Here is a 21590-nt window from a genome sequence, read left to right as displayed (position 1 = left end):
TTCAGATGCATGTAATTTTATTTTTCATGAGAAACTGCCTTCTTGCCACATCGTAGAGTACAGAAAAAGACTTCATGATTTGGGCTATTTGACAACACATTTTCTTTTCATTTATTTCAATAAATTGTTAGAGATACCAAGAGTCAGTTCGCAGAAGAATGTGTCAGATTGAATATGCTGATCCTGTTTTCTGGGCTGAGGAAGAAAAGCAAGGTAATAATTTTATGTGAATCTCTGAGTTTCCTCATCTCTAGTGCATAGGTACAATCTTAGAAGTTGCTAAACAGACCTGTGCCATGTGACCTGACTGGTGGAGAAGTGGTATAATCAGAACAATGAAGATAATTGTTACTTCTAAATTCTTGATATTAAACTGCTTGTACATATCTGTTACCAGGCTGATGAGCCATCATGATACTGTCTTTGGTCCACTTCCTTTTGAATATAATATGTTTTAAGTTATTCTGTGGCATTGCACAGAACGTTGAGAGTTTAGAAATAGGGAAAGAGTGTACATCTACTCTAAGATTTGAAAAGTAGTAGTACATCTTTCCCAAGGCATTAAAGCAACTTGTGTTTGATTGTATTCCTAGGAAAAAATAGTCTTGCCAACCCTTTATGGATCACTGAATATATGTTTGATCCCCTCAGCATTTTTTAAAAAAAGTAAATTAATTTATGTACTCTAGGGAGGTGTTTTTGGATTAATGTGCTTTTCATCCAAAAACTTGTAGGGAGCACCATCATTATTTGCTTGGGTTTAGACGTGAATCCATGCTGGGGAATAGCTGTTAGTATATGGGGTGTGCGGATGTTTTTAGAAATATATATGGAGCTGTGGAGAAAATTCAAATGACAAAGCAGAGTAAAACAAACATTACATGAGATAAAAGTTGTATTTGTAGTAGAAAATGGATACAAAAAGGTGGTAGAAGTAAAGTGAGTAAGATCAGGCCTACCACTTACCTGAAAAAAATATTGTAAATCCAAACTGATAGTTTTCCATCTGTTTTCCACTTCAGTTTTCAATCTGTTGGTGTTAAATCAACATCATCCTGACATAATTGCCATAAATTTCTCCCAGTTTATTTCCCTTCCTTTAAGCATAGTAGTACACACACTGGCAAATTCCTCATGGCTGCTCGACCATCAAAATGGCACTGCTGATCTAGCAGAATTCTTACTAGTAACATCATTCTTGGATGTTCCAGTTTAGTTTTATAACCATTGTTTTCCACTTTCTCCTTTTGTTACGACCTTTTTTGTTCTGACTGACTATTTTCTGCATATCATAGAATCCTATGCAGCACAGAAGGAAACTAAAGATCTGAAAATGGAAAACTGCAGATGCTGGAAAACTAAAGTTCGAAAATGCTGGAAATCCTCAGCAGGATAAATAGTATCTGTGGAGAGAGAAATAACAGAAAGTTAACCATTAGGTTTGATGCCTTATTCTCACAAAAGGTTAAAGTTAGGAAATGCCCTTATTTTAAATTACAGAGAAGGAGGAGATATGGAGAGGAGAAAGGAACGGTCTGTGATAGGGTTGAGAAAAGACAGACTGCAACGCAAACGCTAATGTTGCCAGCTGAAAGAGGGTGGTGAAGGGTTCTCAGTTGCAAATCATCGGCCTGGTGATAAGAGTAGGAGATAAATGAGGACAGAAGAGAGGAGATAGAGAAAACAAAGTAATGTTAGCTGTGAGATGCAGTTGTAGTTGCTTGAAATTTGAAATGAAAGAGAATGCTGGAAATACCCAGCATGTCAAGGCAGAATCTATGGAGAGAGACTTGTACTTCCAGGTCAATCATCTATAATACCAACATTTACTTTGTTCTCAATATTTTAAAAAAGATTGCACTTTTCTACCCACCAAAGTGAATAACCTCACATTTTCCCACATTATACTCTGTCCGACACCTTCTTGCCCAGTCCTTAATCACCTCTCCTCCGCTACCCCCCACTACATCCTTCCTCACCCTCTTTCAGCTGGCATCATCACCATTTGCATTTCAGTCTCTCTTGGTTTCCACCTTATCACAGACCATTCCCTTTGTTCTCTCCACATGGTCCCCTTCTCTGTAACTTAAAATGTGGGTATTTAACTTCACTCGCTCTAATGAAAGGTAATTGACCTGAATGGTTAACTGTTGTTTCTCTCTACACAGAAATTCTCTGTTCTGTTTCTAAAAGTATACACACAAATAAACTACATTAATCTTGTCTAGTCTTGCATTACCCCATCAAAAATCAAATTGGCCAAACATTAATTGTGCACTTTTTTTACGGTTCATGCTTGCCCAAACGGTCACTAAACTCTTCCTCTCGATTGTTGTGACTGTCTGACTGCAGTCCCACCCCACTGTTCTCAGACACTAGCCCTAGTAAGAGTTTCCTCTGTGCTTTACTTTTGTTTTGTTCAATTTCCATAAAGAACTTTTCTAATTCTATATTCTCTATTTACTCCATTTTTCATTTAAGTGATTCATCAGTTTAAATGTGTGTTTTCCAATTTCCATTCTCCTCTTTCTGTTATTGATTGATTTTCTTGTTATCCGATGTAACACTTTTGTTCAAGGCATCCAACTAGGGGCCTTTCTCTTTATACCATTTAGAGACGCTGTTTTTCAGATGTTAACTTTAAACCCCTTCACATCAATGTGAAAGAAGCTGTGTTCTATCTGATAGAACCGGGAGGTTCTCCCCCATCTCCAGGCCAACAGCAATCCCTTGAAAAATGCCTTGAATTAGATTAACTAGTCATTATTGTAAGCTCTTCCTGTGTGCAATTTGACTGATATATTTTCTTCAATTATAACTGTGACTTTGTACGTCACTTGTTCTGGTCTCCCCTCGTGGAAACAAGTATTTCATGTAAGTCTAATCAAATCAGTTCCATAATTTTAAAGGCATCTGATAGGCCACTCTATAAATCCTTCTTTCTTTCTAGCCATATTTTCTGAGCACCTTTAACCTCTTAATGTTGCAATCATTTTTTATATAAATCTTTTGCACCTCTTCCACTGCTTCAGAGCTGTTCACTGTATTTAAATAGTTAATTTTTACTCTTATGGCTGATATTTTAAAAGAAATGTTTTTAATAGTATCAAGAAAACTTAAAAGGAAAAATTACTAGTTGTCTTGTGTAGTTTAAGTCTTTTGAGCAGAAGGGATGATTTATTCAAACTACTATTAATAATATTGGTATACATGAAGTAAATTCTGTCCTGCTTTTTAAATACTCCTGCCTTTATGAAAGTTAAATCTTGTTGATTATCATACTAAGTTTTAGTTTCATATAGATTTAAGCATTTCCCCTGATATGGCATTTACATTTATAAAATGCAGAAATGAAACTTGTTCATGTTTTTTATTGCCTCGAAAACAATGTTGACATGCCATCTAAAAAAAATTTTTCTATGAATATTTCTGTTCTCACAGAAAGAGAGTTTGTTCTGATTGACACACAACCACATACTCCACAGCCAATTAAGATAAGCAGAACGTTCAAGCAAAGTGAATCCATGATGGATGTAATAAAACCAAGGTCTTTAGAAGCTGAGTGAGTTGTGAAGATTGCAATGTTTCTTTTTGGTAGTTGATTTATTAAACATCCATCCCTTTCCTTCTATACTTGTTACAGGTGCTGTTATGGCTGTTTGGGTTATGGAATTTTGCCCTTACAGAATTCATCAAATTACCACCTAAAAATTTGAGATGTTGAATAAAATTCGCTCTCACTGAATTTATGTGGGGAAAAATAGAATTTTTTTTCAACTCTTGTTTCTTGACACATGCACAAATGATGCTAATACTTGTGGTTTGCTACAATTGTAGCTTCTTTGTTACAGCTTGAAGGTAGAAAATGAGCAAGCTCTTTAATGAACTAAGCAAAATAACTTTGCAATCTCAACGTGTATTCAATTGGCTTCCTGCAAAGGTTCTCCTTTTGCTTGATTAGTTTCTCTTGATATATTCCTTTAATATATTTTTATATGATATAATATGATATCACAGTTTTCAAACAAACAACTTGCTGGGGGCATGGATGAAAGCATACGTGGACAAGTTAGAAAGGTGATTAGATTTATGTTATTTACCTTGCCTGCCCCAATTATCAATTATATTTTTAAAATGAATTCAGCAAAAATAAATTGAATAAAGTCACAGAACAGACAGGAAATTCAATTTCATGTGTCATAAGTAATCATGTTACATTGAGAAATCTTTTATAACTGACAGGTAAATTATATTCAAATTATAGCCAAGATCATACCCAAGGTGCTTCAGTTAAAATAAACTTAGTCATAACTTTTATGTTTTAATTTAGATCACTTGATGACTTAGAATGCGGTGGAAGGCCTGAACCTGCTTCAGTGTTGGAACCTTTGACGCAGAAACCTTCCAAGAAAAAAGAGAGAGGCACTGCTCTTCCCATTCCACAAAATATGGTCCAGAATATCCATAACTACCGTGAAAGATTTGACCTATATCTAAAAATGATTTCACATGAGGCTGTAGGAAATTTTAACCCATGGTTAATTGCTGAAAGGTAATTAATATAGTCTCTTCATGAGAAAGTAATTACCATATACTGTGCTTAATAATGTAGTTCTTAATGGACCAGTACTAACTTTTTGATAGCCATTTTTATTGAAGATTCAATCAGTTGAATATTTTTCTGGGTTTCATGTCCACCTTCTAGTATGTTAAGTAGTTGCTGTTACCTCCATATAGTTTGTGTCATGTATTATTTCACTTAAAGCAAATTTATGTGCAACTTTATACTAGTTTTCCAACATGAAAGATGTAGCCAATTCTTAGTAATTGTAGAAGTAAATAATTTCATTCATTCAAATTGGGTCAGAGTGAAAATGGGAGAGGAGTCTAGTGGCAAACCACTAGTTGACCAAGATCAGAATTTTGTGAAGAGAATAAAGGCGTTCATCAGTGTAACTGTCCATTCTGCGTTTGACATGTTCATTGAAAAGGAACCTGAACTGTAAACAGTGCACCTAGCAGTGGGCAGAGAAAGTGGTGGAAATGCATTAGTTCAGTCAGTAACTGTGAAGAGAATGGACATGCTTGTTGCGAGTGTGGTCATCCTAAAGAATATTATGAAAGAGTTTGTACCAAGATGTTAATGCATTTTTCTTTCCACAAACCGAGGGTATTTTTCCAACAATTTTCTCTTCGTGTCTGCATTTTTTTTTAACTCTTCACCAGATCAAAGAAAAGCTGTGTAAACAGCAATCTCTTTTACTTTGGCCTAACCAACTGTCCTGGGCTGTATGAACAGCTCTGACCAAGTGGGAAAGTGGCATTAAAGAGGACGTGGAACAAAAATCAGATGTATTCTGGAGAGAGTTGTACCTTTATAAGAAAAGAGAGAGAAAGGAAAAAGATGTGCTTCAGAGAGGAATAATTCCAGGATTTTTTGGCTTTGTTTTTAATGTCTGTCTTCCATGAAATTTGTTTTGATTAAGATAAATAGGGTAATTTTGACACTGATTTTTTTTTCCCCCATCTGTGAAAAAGGTAATATCAATAAAAGCCACAGAGGTACTCAAAACTAAATGAAAATTTTGTTATTTTGCAGTAATGCCAAAAAAATTATTTTTTGGGGAGTGATAAACAGCAACTATTAAAACTACTGCGTTGTACACAATTAACTTTAACACTGTTTTTGATTTGTTATTTATTCCATAGCTTAATACTATGTATTATTTGTTCAGATAGTTTTTTTCTCTTTGCTTCATGATTCTGTGAATAATTATCTTTAGTGAAATTGACTGTTACAGATCATCTGGAGATTTTGAGATGGTATTATAAAATTAAGCTGGTGGAAGCTTGCCATTACGCTTCAGTAGTGGCTGAAGTAACCAGCCTTAATTTTTCTAAATATTTGAACAAGATATCATATTTAGTCATTGCAGGATTTTGTAGAACAACTACAGCAAGAAGATCTGTCAATGAAAACTGAAGCTTTAGCATGTATTTCTAAAACAAATAATCAAATGTCCATTTCAATCTTTCTGGAACTTTAAACTAAAGTTTTATCCAAAGGAATTGGCTCAGTCACACTCGGTTAATTAGGTTCCGGAATATATTGAATTTCTAAATTGGAAGCAGTAGAGATGACATACAAAGGTGACTTGCTCCCACTTAAATAATTTTGTATTATAGTATTTAACTGATGGAATTGCAAAATTAAGAGATCCAGATGGCATAGAGAAAGTTGAAAAACGTGTCTGCACCTTATTTGTCTAGAAGAAATGCCACATATATTTTTGTCTAATAGAAGTATGGAATATATTTTCTTCAAGTGTTGAAGTGAGAAAAGCAATAGATGTCAGAATGGAATTTCTACTTCTACTCCAGTATTTTTATAATAGTTATAATTTTTTTTACATGAGGAAGCTTTCAAAATTAAAATGATTGAAACACTCTTATTGCTTGCTGATAAACTGAAGTAAACATACTTTCATAATGCAAGGTTACCTGCTAGTCTCTGATAAACATGTTATTCATTGTAGTGTAATGCACTGGGTGACTTTTCTGACATGTCCTCCCTTCTTTTCTAGCTTGGCTGAAGAGTTAATGGAAGAAGGTATAAGTGATGTTGCAACTGAATTCCAGGATGCATGTGAGGAGTATGCTGAAGCCCTGTTCACTGCTGAGTTTATGCAGCCTGTGGAGCAGGAAAGCAAAACTAAGCAATCCTCAGTATCCCTGCAGGAGGGAAGTACTGTGTGAATTCTTCTTAGAAAACTGTAAGCTCTCACCTGAAAAAGTTGGCACTAAGTATAACTTGTACATAACACATGGAATGTGTATCACAGATTTGCTTGTTGAGCTGTTTGACAATTTTATTCTTAATGTATAAGACTACTTTAATTTATTCTTGACCTTGTTATAAATTTAAATGATCGAAAACTTTTGTATTCATTTCATTTCTTAGGCTTAAGTTTACAAAATAGATTTTCAAAGTAATATACAACTTGTCCTCCTTGTCTTTTACAAGTTGGCAGCTAGTCAAATGTATTCTTAGACTGGCACATCTGAATCTCCAGGCTTGTTTAGAAACTATTTTTACTAAGATGCTTTGACTGTTAAAGATCTGCTTCCTTTATTTCAAAGCAATTCCCTGATGTGAAAGCAATTCAAATGTAAAGCACAAGAAACATATTCCCTGCAACATTTTAAATTTGAATTGCTTTGACCGTTGCAGAGATTAATGTTCCACAGGCAATGTGTAAAACTGAACATTTTCTTTGGAAAAGGTGTTCACTGAATTATGTTGTATGTGATAATGTAATATCTTATTAACTGTTATTAGCATATTAATCTTTGCATGACAGAAATCCAGGAGTTCCATATTTAAATTTTACCAAGAATTAGGAATTTTTCCTCGGGACAGTTCCAGGTTGACCACATATTCATTAATTTTTTTGCAATTCTGTTTCAGTGCAGTTAAGTACCCTGCATCTTTGTATATCTGGACGAATGTCTATGTGCTTCTAATTGTTCCCTGTTGAAATTGGTGATGATGGTGATGGTTTTCCATCAGAACTCTTGAGGCTCGGTCCTGAGGCTTTGTAGACAAATCGGTGCAGCTGCACTATTGGAAACAGTTAATTTGCTTTATTTCATTGTTGAGTGGGTATCAGTTTTTGGAATTAAGAAGTGACAACATACTATGATGGAAAGATTATAGAAAGATGAAGTCAGATCTGCTGAAATATATTTATCTAAGTAATCCTCTTAGTCGTAGAAACAGGCCCTTTGGCCCACCACATCTATACTAACCATCATGCCTATCTATTACTAGTCCCATTCACCTGCATTATTTCCATATCCCTCTATGCCTTGCTCATCTAAGTACCTGTCCAGATGCCTCTTGATGTTGTTACTGTTCCTGCCTCCACCACCTCCTCTCTCAGCTCATTCCAGGTACCAACTAGTCTTTATGTGGAAAAAATTTACCCCCTAGAGCTTCTTTAAACCTCCTCTCTCTCACCTTAAACCCATGCCTTCTAGTTTTAGGCACCTCTACCATGGGAACAGACACTGGCTATCTACCCTGTCTAACCTCTCATTATTTTATATACTTCTATCATGTCACCTCTCAGCCTCCCTTGCTCCAGGGAAAACGGGATCAGCCTATCCAATCTCTCCTTATAATTCAAGCCCTCTAATCCAGACAATATCCTTGTGAATCGTTTCTGTACCCTCTCTAGCTAAATCACATATTTCCTGTTGTGCGGCAACCGGAACTACACACAATACTCCCAAGTGTGTCCTCAGCAAAGTTTTGTAAAGCTGTACATGATGTCCTAACTCCTGTATTCGATGCTTTGACCAATGAAGACAAGCATACTATATATCTTCACTACCCTGTCTACCTGTATTGCCATTTTCCGGAAACTATGTACTTATACCCCAAGGTCTCTCTGTTCAGCAAAACTTCTCAAGGCCTTGCCATTCACCGTGTATGTCTTGCCATCGTTTAATCACAAAATGCAACACTTTGCACGTGTCCAAGCTAAATTTCATTAGCCATTCCCTTGCACACTTTCCCATTTGATCTATATCATGTTGTAGCCTTAGTGGCAGTGAAGAAGGTTGACTATGCCACCAATTTTGGTGTCATCTATAGACTTACTAATCATGCCTACATTCTCATCCAGATCACTAATATATATGACAAACAACAAAGACCCAGCATCAATCCCTGCTGCACACCGCTGGTCACAGGCCTCCAATCTGAAAAACAACCCTTCACTACCACCCTCTGCCTTCTACTACCAAAGCAATTCAGTATCCAATTTGCTAACTCACCCTGGATCCCATGTGATCTAATCTTCTGGACCAGTGGGGCTTTGCGAAAGTCCACATTAACAACGTCTACTGTTCTGTCTTCGTCAATCCTCTTGATCACCTTAAAATAAAAACTTAATCATATTCATGAGACTTGATCTTCCACAAACAAAGCCATGCTGATCACCCCTAATCAGTCCTTGCCTTTCCAAATGCAAATAAATCCTGTCCCTTAGAATCCTTAGAATAACTTTCTCACTGGTCTGCAGTTCTCTGGCTTATCCCTGCTGCCCTTCTTAGAAGAAGGTGCAACATTAGCTATTCTCCAGTCTTCTGGTACCTCACCTGTGGCTAACGAAGATACAAAAATTTCTGCCAAGGCTCCAGCAATCTCTTCCTTTGCTTTCGATAACATCCCAGCCTCCATGTTCTCTTCCATAGTACATACAGATGAGAAGTATTGATTTAAAACCTTGCCCATTTCCTGTGGCTCCACACGTAGATTACTACACTGATCCTTAAAGGGACTTACTCTCTCCCTAGTTACCCTTTTGCCCTTAGTATACTTAAGGAATGTATTAGAATTCTCCTTTACCTTATCTGCCAGGGATATCTCATGGCCCCATTTATGCCCTCCTAACTTCCTCCTTAAGTGTACTCCTACATTGCTTATACTCCTCAAGGGACTCATGATCCCAGCTGCCTATACCTGATGTATGATTCCTTTTTCTTGAGCAGTTCCTCAATATCTCTCATCAACCAAAGTTCATCTTGCCAGCCTTGACCTTCATTCTCACAGGAACATGCTGGCCCTGAACCCTCCCTGTCTCATTTTTAAAAGCCTCCCACTTGCCAGCCGTCCCTTTACCCACAAACAGCCTCTCCCGATCAACTTTTGTGATCCTGTCTAATGCTATCAAAACTAGCCTTCCCCCAATTTAGGACTTTCACTTGAGGACCAGTCCTATCTTTTCCATAACTATCTTGAAGCTCGTAGAATTATGGTCATTGGTCCCCAAGTGCTCCCCTGTTGACACATGAACCACTTGCCCAGCTTTATTTTCTCAGAGGAGATTGAGTGTAGCCCCTTCTTTTGTAGGGCCATCTACATATTGCTTCAGAAAACTTTCCTGGATACACTTAACAAATTCTGCTCATCTAATCTCTTGGCACTGAAGCAGTCGTGGTCAATATTAGAGAAGTTAAAATCACCTACTACTACAATCCTATTATTCCCACACCTATCTGTGATTTCCCTGCATATTTGCTCGTCTAACTCCTGCTGTCTATTGAGGCATAATATAATCCTAACAAAATGATTACCACTTCCTTGTTTCTTAGTTCTACCCATATGCCTCATTGAATGCTCTCCCCCGCCCCCCAGGATATCCTCTCTAAGTACTGTCTAATCAATAGTGCAACTCCCACTCCTCTCTCACCTCCACCTTTGTCTTGCCGGAAGCACTGATACCTCTCCATCCTCTATCTTCCATCCTGGTTCACCTGACTGAAACCATAGGTTCAGTACTCTTAGTAGTTCCATGTGGTGTCCTATTACTGTTTTTTGATTTTGCTCTTAAACATTTTGCCAAGTTTTCGTTAAAAAGGTTGAGAGTGTGGGGCCACCCACTGAAATTACAGCACGTTAAAACTAAAGAATTTTGATGTTAGTGTGTTTTAGATCAATAACAATTCCCATATGGTAACATAAGCTACCAGCACAATCGATTCAAACAAAAGTTTATTTTTTAATTTAATAAATTGACTGTATTGAATAATTTGTTTTTTAAAAATATCAGGATTCTTCAAGATGATACATGAGTTAGCATTTTGCAAATTGTTAAACGTAACTGAACAAATGAGTTCAGATTACTGTTTTAATAAGGATTGTTGAGAAGCCTTTCATGTATATATTGGTGCAGCATCATTATGGCAACAACCCTTCATTGTGCTCTGCCAATCTTGTCTAAATCCCTGGGTTTGACCAAGTTAGGAAAAGTTTGGTAACAGGATTTATCTGGGGTAATTTTAAAGTAAAAAGTAAAGTTAAAACATTTTAAAGAATTGTATTTTGAAGAAAAAGTAATTGGAACATAGTCATAAGTAATGAATTTCTGATTTTATTCGCAACAGACTTTTTAATGTGCCTTGATTTTTAAAAACAAACAGTAGAGCAAGTTAATTATAATTGAAATATATTTTTGCACAGGTTTTTCTCAGGTGTATTGCAATGGACTAAAACCATAATTCTGTGTTTAGTATATGCAGGAGCAAATAACTTTTTTTTAAAAGTTTTGAACACGTTGCTCAGTAATGAAAAGTGTGAAAATTGTAGTTTGAAATTTGGGCTTAGTGAGGCAGAGCATCTTGGTTCCTGATCAGGAGCTAAAATTCAAAGTTTACAAGTTGGATTGCAAACTCTTGCTCTTTGACAGGAGAGGTAAATCTCGGAAAATTAGCATGACCTTGGGTTTGCTTTTTTGGAACTCGGGTAAATAATCAACTTGAGCAGTCAGTTTTGAATGAATAGTTAAGTTTACATATGGAACACTGATACTGTTCAGAGTGCCCAGTTTTGCTTTAGCGATATTGGGGGGTGGGAGTTGAGAAGGGTAGGAAGGGAACGGGTAATTTCGAAGAGGTAGTTATCATGCAGGCACCTCCATACCTCTGATTTATGTGTAATGTATAAGGTTGAGATTTTTAGCAATAGTCTGTTCAGGTTTTCAGCCTAAACCCAAGTTAGAAAAAGTCCGGTAATAGGAGCTATCTGAATATCATTGAATTTTTCTGTGTTTGTAACTAATTATTTTAATGTGTGGTTTAAAGATTGTGCTAGCTAGTGTTTTCAAAAACTGCATCATTTCAATATCTTGGGCACATAAGATTAGAAACTGGGTTCTGGTTTATAAGATTGAATAACTGAAAAGTATGTTTACATATTTTGTATAATTAGTCTTTAAAGTTTATTCTTGGACTGCCTTGAACATTTTTGTTTTGTGTATGGAAAAATATTTTTGTATCTTTATTTAAAGAAATTAACATTCTAACTCGCCCAGTGGTATTTATTGCACTTTGAAGGAATCTCATTTGTTAAAATATATTAATGTATATCTAGAGGTTTGACTCCACAAGTAGCCATATATCCTAGCTATTTTGTATTACAGCTGCCATCTTCTGACATTGTGTTCTGCCAACAAAAAAGTAGGACATCATATTACAGGTCAGACAGGGTCAGCCTGTACCAGCAAGCAAGGCAAGTAAGAAGTAATGTAACAGTAACAAAGGAACCTGAGCACATGCATTGCTTTTATACTGCAAACCGCTCTTGACCAGTTTAGATAAGAAACCTGTTCAGCAGGTACTGACTGAATCACACTTCAGCATTGCAGACAAAGAAACTACAATTAAATAATTAACAAAGTAATTAAATAATTGACAAATTCCAGTAAGGTGACCATAAAACTGAAAACCCATCTGGTTCACTAATATTGTTCAGGGAAGGAGATCTGCTACCCAGTCTGGCCTGTGTAACACACCAGACCCACCAATGTCACTTACTCTCAATTGCTGCCTCAGTTTAGAGACATTTAGGGATGGGTAATAAATGCTGGCACTGTCAGTGATGTCCACGTCCTGAGAATGAATTAAAGGGTTACTTGTAGTTGGTGTGTCTTTTTGTGTCACACACTATTCATTTGGAAATGTGTTGCTGTTCACTTTTTTGCTGGGTACAAGTCTAGAATTCCCTACTCAAAAATATATTCAACTAAAGAACTGCTGCGGTTCAAGAGGTGGCTCATCTGCACCTTGTAAGGAGCAATAAGTACGGGAAATAAATGCTGGCCTTTTCAGCACCACCCACAAACAGATAGTAAAAAAACATGTGAACAACTTCTGTATCTGAAATACTTCATTATCTTTCTTTGTGGCTGTGGTCAAGTATGTCAGCAATGTTCAGCAAATTCTACAAGGGATTCTATAATTCTTCAGTAATGTATACTTCAGTAATGGAAATTACAAATATATCAGAGTTAAATGTATTTACATTAGGAGGGGCATGTTAATTGGACATACGTATGCATTTCTTAAAATGCTGAGTGATTATTGGGAGAGGGTCAATACATTTAAACTATCCACTGACCCCAAGCCCCAGGGATACCCCTGTCCATGGCAAAGACTTCGATTCGTCATTCTGCCCTCAGTGTTAATTCTGCTGAACCTAACCATCGCCTGTGTCACTGAAGTAATTGTTACTCATTCTTGACCATTGTTTCCATGTTGGTAAATAACAAAACAGATGAAGGGCATCATCCAAGCCTAGTACCACCTTTACCTATTGCAAATGATTAGAAATGGTAACAGACTAAATTATCTCCCTCTCCAACTTAATGATCAACTACGTATCCTAACAAATTGAATCAATAAACATAGCAGAGAGAAATGTTCAAAATTGGGCATTTTCTAGTTTGGTTCAGCTGCAGCTGTTAGGAGGAAACTACGTATTCTACTTGGGAGAAGCTGGTTTTGCTTTTTTTGTAATTTCAGTACAATATCAAGCAAATAATTTGGTGTACGCTGAATGGATAATATAAGTAACCCTCAAAAGTTTGCCCAGTTGCAACATATTACAGAGCAAATGAAGTATGCTGTGCCCAGTGTGTGATTTGCAGTTGCTGCTGTAGTTGTTGTCATGCAAACTATTTTACATTAATAAAAACAGTAAATGCTAGAAACACTCAGGAGGTCAGTCTGCATCTGTGGTGGGGAAAAAACAAAATCTTCAACCTGAAGCATCAACTCTTGTTTCTCTTCCAACAGATCTGGCTGACCTGCTGAGTGTTTCCACCATTTTCTGTTTTTATTTAAATTTCCAGCATTTGTAGTTTTTTGATTTTCATTATCTATTTTACATTGTCAAATCAATTTTATGTTTTAATTTCACAAGCAATGCAGCCAATTTTTCAATGAAAGCTTCTTTCTAATATTGCTATCACTTCCTTCTATCATCATTATATACTAGCACACCAAGGCAATGAGTTTTATGGATGTCTGGTCAAATGCCATGTCTATTACAGAAGTAATCTCCTAAATAATTTGTCCAGCAGCTTTGTTGTCACTGTTTTTAGAAATCAATATTGTCTTTGTAGAAAATAACTTCAGATTGCTAAACAGATCAGCTGTGTAGAGAAAACAGAACCTAATATTCAGTAATGGCACCACATGGTTTATCCCTTGTCTTTCTGATTTAATAGAAAATTGGAAGTGCTTGATAAGATAAGACAGATGATAGTGGCTTCTTCGGCTAAGCTGCCATTTTTGGCACACTCGTAAACAGAATGGTGGATTTTAATAGAATTCTTACTCACCAAGCTGCCAAAATAATTGAACAGTTGAGAAGAAAAGCATTCATGCATACTAATTGTGCTGAGATGAAGAATTAGTGTGTGCCTTAGTGCAAGGATGGATTGTACAAAAGTAAGATTTTTTTCCAGATTAATGCTTTCGATTTCCCCATTAGTAACATTAGTTACTCAATCCTCATCTCAAAATTAAAAGATAGGTTACACAATTTTGATGTTTTAATCTGAGTGGAAATGTAAAAGAAGCTCTCAAAGGCTCAACTTAGCTCAATGCACTAACGCCGTCATATCTGTAATTCTATTATCTCCTCCCTCCCCCACTTACACTCCTTAACTCCTGTAAGTGCTAACTCAAGTATGAATCCAGGATGCCCAGAATTTGTAGGTACAAGTTCCCTCACACACTCCAACTATACAATGAGATGGACTATGACTTCATGATCTACCTTGTTGTGACCTTGCACCTTATTGCACTACACTTTCTCTGTAGCTGTGACACTTTACTCTGTACTGTTATTGTTTTTACTTGTACTACATCAATGCACTCTGTACTAACTCAATGTAACTGCACTGTGTAATGAATTGACCTGTACGATCGGTTTGTAAGACAAGCTTTTCACTGTACCTCGGTACAAGTGACAATAATAAACCAATACCAATACCAACTAGCTAGCCATCCTCAATGTTGCAGCAGGATTCTCAGGATACGTGTGGATCAGAGGGCAGGTTTTGGTTTGGGTGCAAGGGAATTTCCTTGTGAAGCAAGTTGTAACATCCTACTGCCACTCAACTCCCGCCCTTAGATTTAGATCAGCTGATTACAAGGGGTAAATCTTGGACTTATTGTAGTCCATTTGGTCTGCCTGGGTCCTAATCATCAGTACCCATTATTCAGTTTTCTTAGTTGTCCGTGACTTGGGTGCTCAATAATTTGGTGACAAGGAAGAAAGAAGGGAAGGAGGATGGGAATATCACTCCCACCTGAGATGTGGTTTGCTGGAGTGGAGTTGCATAGTAAAATTCTGATAATAAACTAATCTCAATGATTTGGCATCTGGCTCACCAGGTGACTGCCTTTCTACTCACTATAGGCCCAGTTCTCATACTCACTTCCGACTCGAGGGGGAATGGGTTTCCTGCTCCCTTTCAGCTTGCTGGGTCCTGGTTCCTGTGCTCCTTTTCAACTTAGCAGGTTCACTGGAAAATGTATTATGTTGCTCTGTAACATCAAAAAAAACAAATGAAAATAGTGTTGAAGTATAAACATGAATAACATTCAGTAGTCCAGAAAATCTGTCAGTCTGGCATTACCAAAATCCTCTGTGCCAGATTTTTGGAGTTTTACTATACATCTCTTCCTTGTATATTAGATATATGTAGAAAAGATTGAGCTAGCCATTATCTTCACATACAAGTACAATCTTCGGCATAATGAATTATCTTATTCACATTTAACGATTAAATTTCTATTATGTGATCTGTGGTTTAAAGTCTCTTGAAACAGCAAATATTTTGCTAAATGCTATATGGAAATGAGAAGTAAAAACACAGCAGCACCTCATGGAAAACACAAGAAGTCTTATTAGCCTTAACCATCTCTAAGATTTCATTGAAGCATTTCCTGAATCAGACACTAAGTTGCTCTGGTCTAGACCTAATGTTTACAAAATGAAGAACATATCTGAGCACAGCGCTGCATGGCTGGAGATCAGCCAGAAGATGCAATGGACTACAGATTGTGTAGCTATAGTAAAATTAGGTATGTACCTGGTGCCTCTTTATATTTACAGATTCTCCAAGAACTTCTGAATTCCTATCTGTCTGCCTGGGTCCTAATCACCAGTACCATTATTGTATTTCTTCAGTTGCCCCTCATCTTGGGTGCTTAATAAATTGGTGATAAGGAAGAAGGAGGGGAAGGAGTTTGGGAGTATCCCTCCCAACTCTGATGTGGTTTGGTTGAAGGGTGAGGAGAGGTAGGTTGTGTTCACTGTTATAACTAGATGGCACTTCTTTCTCCTTTGACTTGGAAAGCCATAAATATTCTAGAGCTGCACAAAGAAGCAGCAAGCAGACAAAATGGATCTCTATCCAATTTAGGAATAGAGATTAGGAAAGCCAGTTCTGATATTGGAAACCATATTTTATTCAGAGATTTATAGCTGGGATTTGATTTGCTTGCTAGGTTGAATGAGCTTGAGAAGAAAAAAAGACATGCTGTACAGTCATTTATCTCCATATAGAATAAAATCAAAAATTTATTTTGCTTGTTATTTGTTTTTTCAGTTTTGAATAAATTATCATTCCGTGTCAAATCATGTACTTGTGCCATCACTGTCCAAGGATGTGGAGAAAATATTCTGCACCAGATGTGTTATTGGATTTTTTAATATCTCAAGTGTGTAATCAATAAGGAAAAGGCATACTTCAATTATGATGCAGTTTGTGAATGACCTAAACTTCTACATCAATCACTGCAGTGGCATTTTGTTCCTATTTTAGTGCAGATAAAACTGAAGCAAGTGCACTGCTGTGATATTTATAGAATAAACATGATGTAAAGTCACACAGGTCGTGGTAAGCTGCTGAGGTAATTTTGTTGGAATAAAAGGTGTACAATTCAAGAGTTATATAATTGTACAAGAACAATAAGCATGCCTCCTGAGCAGTAGTTACCATATGACCAGGACATTTTGTTCTAGCTATTTTAAAAAAAATTGAAATTAGAATTCAGGAACACTTGTTTGGTGCTGATCTTGGGTGGCTGTTCTTTGTACATGGCTGAATTTGAAAAGGTCTGAACTTCCTGTGGTTGCTCCTCCGATCTGAATATTGGATTTTTTTCTGAAATTTTATGGGTTCTGAGGTTGCATTTTTTAAAGAGATGTTTCACTTTTCTATTGGTCCCTTTTCCTTTTCTTTGTCTATGCAAATTCTCTGATGCCTGCTGTTAAACTTGAACTATTAAATTCTGGGGCAGGAATGGTATTCAACAGCTTTAAACAACTCTACAAATGAATCGTCTCTGGATTTGATTAGAGCCAGCATAGTTTCATCAGCTTGAACATCTTATCAGCACAGATAAAAACTAAATAGACATAATCATACCTAATGGAATGCCATTTGCAACGAGAACTTGATCCATTCTTTTTGCTTATTCAGTTCATTACTCAATTACGCCATTTAAGGAATCTAATGACTGTAGTGGTTCAAGAAGTTGGCTTACCACCACCTTCTCAGGGGCAAATAACGATAGGCAATAAATGCTGGCAAATCCTGAAAATGAGTATAAAAATGAAGTAGCAGTTGTGGCCGTGTTGACTCGTACCACAAAAAGCACCAACACCTTTGGCATTGGCCACTCTTTTGGACAGAAAGCTTCACTTGTATGCTGGAACATCTCAATTCAGGGTTACCTTTATTGTCAACAATGACCAGGCCATAAAGCTTGCCAACACCTTATGAAAGGTAAGCAAAACTAACTCCTAAAGGAAGCATCCTTATTAACCCTCACTCCCGATTATCACAACAGCACCATTCAATTGATCGCAACACTAGTAGAAACAGAGTTGTGATTCGCAATGAGGTTGTCCAACAAGAGCAAACTATGTGGGTAGCCATTCCCATCTCCTTTGATTACTATTATCACTGAGCCACTTTCTTCATAAATATTGTGCTATTTCAAATCCAATAACATATTCCGTGTCAATACAACTGCACATTCAGGTTCCAGTATCCTGACTTCACTGCACTTTCAATTGGTAAAATAGCACGATTATTAGAAGTTTTCTGAAACTTGCCTAAATGTCTTGCATGAGTCATGAAAAGCGGCAGACATTAAAATGTGTGGCTTCACTGTAAATTCAAAACCTGTTAAACACAAGTGGTGCAAATTGATACTGGGCCTGGCAAAATAAAACTGGAAATGCACGCTACATCAGACATCACACTATGTGTAGACATAGAAACAAGAATTAATGTTTCAGGTCAAGTATCTTTTATCAGAACTGATCAGCCTCCATGGAATTTTGCTTCTGGATCAGGTGTTATGACTCCAAGAAGAGCATCAAACTACAAATTCGCACCATTACTAAGACCACCTATTACCACCTTGGAAACAGGCCCTGTGGCCAGCCGAGTCCACACCATCCATCAAGCACCATTTACACCAATTCTACCCTAAACCATTTTATTCTTCCCTCATTCCCATCTCATTCCCCCAGATTCTACCACTCACCCATGCACTAGGGACAATTTACAGTAGCCAATCAACCTCACCAACCTGCTCATCTTTGGTATGTGGGTGGAAACCAGAGCACCCAGGGGAAACCCACATCATCACAGGGACAACATGCAAACTCCACACAGGCAGCGCCGGAGGCAGATTGAACCCGGGTTGCTGGAGCTGTGAGGCAGCAGCTCTACCAACTGTGCCACTGTGCTGTCCTCTCTGTTACAAAGTCTAACTCTACTGCTGCCTCAACTCATCTGTTGCTGAAACCCTCACCAATACTTCTGTTACCTTTACACTTGATTATGTCAATGTTTCTTGATCATTCTACCCACCATAAATTTGCAGCCATCCAACAGTTGTTTTGAATCGCTCTTATTTTAAAACCCTTGCCCTTGTTTTCAAATCCATCGCTTTCAAATCATCCTTCTCTTTCTCTGTAATCTCCTTCTGTGCTCCAACCCCCAGAATTCTCTGTGCTCTTCATCTTTTGATCACTCCCAGTGTTAATCCCACCACCATTTACAATTGGATGTTCCTTCAAATGCCAAGGCATTACTCCTTAGAATAACCTGCTTAAATCTCTCCCTCTCTTTTTTTCACTTTCTAGTACTCTTTTAAACCTACCTTGTTCACTAAGTTTTTTGTCATCTGCTCCAACATTTTTCTTTTGAATTTTAGTGCCACATTTTATTTGATAACACTCTTGTAAAGTGATTTAGAAATGGGGACACAGGAGCCTGCAAATACGGGAAATCTGGAGCAACAAACAAGATGCTGGAGGAACTCTGTGCATCAGGCATCATCTGTGGAGGAAATGGACGGGTGACATTTCAGTTGAGACCCTTCATCTGGACTCAGGTTTAGAAAGTTTTGCTGGGTAAGAAAAGTGCAGTGTAATTACAGGATGTCACTATGGCAGTTGTTTAGATTTTTCATCTGCTCTTTTGAGCAAATGGTAATGCTACCTGTTTGAACATACCTGAGTGCTTCCTTAAATATACACATGTGACTCAAACAATGCCATGGTGCTTGATGGCTATCTTAATCTTGAGCCGATGCAAGAAAATGGATGACCCTCTTCTGCCTGATTAAACAGGTACAAAGAGAACCATGACAAAAAAGTTTGCCTTTCACTGGTTTCAATTTAGCACACTTATCCAGCATATCACAAGTTCATGTCATAGAGTCATAAAGTTACACAGCATAGAAACAAGCCCTTTGGTGCAATTCGTCCATGCTAACCAAGTTGCCTACCTGAGGTAGTCCCATTTGCCTGCATTTGGTCTATATCCCTCTAAACCTCTTCTATCCATGTACCTGCCTCAATGCCTTTTAAACATTATAATTGTACCTGCTTCTACCACTTCCTCTGGCAGCTCGTTCCATACACCCATCAACCTCTGTATGAAAAAGTTGCCCTTCAAGTTCCCTTTAGATTTTTCCCCTCCCATGTCAAATCTATGCCCTCCAGTTTTAGACTCCCCTACCCTGGCAAAAAGACTGTGACAATTCATTTTCCCTATGTTCCTCATGATTTTATATACTCCTATAAAGTCATCTCTCAGTCTCCAGTGGAAAACAGCCCCAGCGTATCCTGTCTCTCCTAATTTAAGTCCTCCAATCCCAGTAACACCCTTGTGAATCTTTTCTGCACCCTTTCCAACTTAATGACATCCTGCCTGTTGTTTGGCAATCAGAACTGCACATAATCCAAGTGTGGTTCCGCCAACATCTTGTACATCCCAACTCTTGTACTCCATATATCCTCTTGTACCCAACTCATGTACTTAATTCTCTCATCTATATTAACATGGTAACAACATTTTTACGTGGAAAACTATGCCGGTTGAGTGGTCAGTGGTTGAGGATCACAGAGGAATATTACTTGTATGCCTTTTAATGATTAGCTAAATTTAACATTCTGATCTAATGGGTTTGCATGGGAGTTTTAAAGCCTAATATTGTTTCTCAGTTCCATTTATTTGAGAAGGTGATTCTGTCGTTTTCTTTAACTCTGAAAGTTGAGCCAGAATCAAGGAACTCTAAATAATATATCAGACGGAGGATCTATTAAAATCTAAAGATTTTTCGTCTGTATTTCATAGACAGCAGCCATATGGACAATGATGTAAGGGTATCTACAGGCGTGGCTTAATTCATCCTGGTCTGCTGTGAGACAACTCAGGTGGCAGGTTAAGGATTAGTCTACCATTCCTGCTTCCTGAGCACCTGTTAATCTTTTTCCAAATGAAGTTGACAAGCTTCCAGTTGCTGCAATTTTCATACAATTACTGCACGTTACTGCTGAGATTTAATTGTACCACATGGCAGGACACTTGAAAGATTTGTTCCTGCCCTGTAGTGAAAGCTTATCTGGGGAGCAACACCAACTTTGGAGTGTTCCTGCAGTAAATATAGAACTTGAATTTTTAGTTTGATTCAGATTTTTTCTGATTTTTTTTAGTGTTTGGGAAAATCAGGGTATTAAAAAATTTAATCAAGAAATGTATTGATTTTTGTTCTCTGCAAAGTGTGAATAAATTGAAATTGGTAATATTTATATTACATCCATGTTCAAAGTCATATTACCTAATTAAAATTTATTACGTTATCTGGCTTTTACCATGACATTACCAACCAGCAGATCCCACAAACAAGTAGGATTGGCATACAATGTTTATGAGTATTTTGAAAGCTATGCATAGCTTTTTTTTTAAAGTAAAATGAATGAAAGTGCAAATTCTATATGATTGACATTCATTTTCTGCAGACACAAGAGACTGCAGATGCTGGAAACCAGGAGCAACACACAAAAAGCTGGAGGAACTCGGTGGGTCAGGCTGCACCTATATAGAGTTTTATTGATGAATAAAATTAAAACTGATTTTTCTGTGGAGAAACAATATGCTGGAATGTGGAGCAAAAAAAATAAGCAGCTGGAAGAACTCAGTGGGTCAAGCAGCATCTGTGGTGGCAAAAATGATGTGTTGATATTTCAGGTCAAGACCTTGCATCAGGTCTGGATTGTTGGGGGATGGTGGTGGAGAAAAGATGGCCAGAACACAGAGGTGTTGGGAAGGGGTGGGACTTGAGCTGGTAAATGATAGGTGGAACCATACAAGAAGGGAAATGGAGCTAGAAGGGGGAGGGGGGCAATGTTGGAAATGATGAAC

The 21590-nt window shown here is 37.4% G+C and overlaps 1 protein-coding gene across 4 annotated transcripts in view; it reads left to right on the top strand.

The window, feature by feature from the left end:
• kiaa0753 (KIAA0753 ortholog) overlaps positions 1-11839 on the top strand; it is a 37104-nt gene extending 25265 nt beyond the window's left edge. For 2 of the 4 annotated variants that reach the window (XM_052035262.1, XM_052035261.1), the window contains exons 15-18: positions 132-213; positions 3442-3562; positions 4331-4552; positions 6585-11839. In XM_052035262.1, coding sequence (XP_051891222.1) covers positions 132-213; positions 3442-3562; positions 4331-4552; positions 6585-6756 — 597 coding nt within the window. In that variant the 3' untranslated portion in view covers positions 6757-11839. Of the gene's footprint in view, positions 1-131; positions 214-3441; positions 3563-4330; positions 4553-6584 lie in introns of those variants that run through there. The other 2 variants (XM_052035263.1, XM_052035264.1) reach the window with 2 other exon arrangements.
• Positions 11840-21590: the final 9751 nt, after the last annotated feature.

Source organism: Pristis pectinata, chromosome 21 (assembly GCF_009764475.1).
Source record: "Pristis pectinata isolate sPriPec2 chromosome 21, sPriPec2.1.pri, whole genome shotgun sequence".
Lineage (NCBI taxonomy): Eukaryota > Metazoa > Chordata > Chondrichthyes > Rhinopristiformes > Pristidae > Pristis > Pristis pectinata.
Note: the sequence above shows the minus strand (reverse complement) of the source record. Positions and strands in the feature narration are given on the sequence as shown.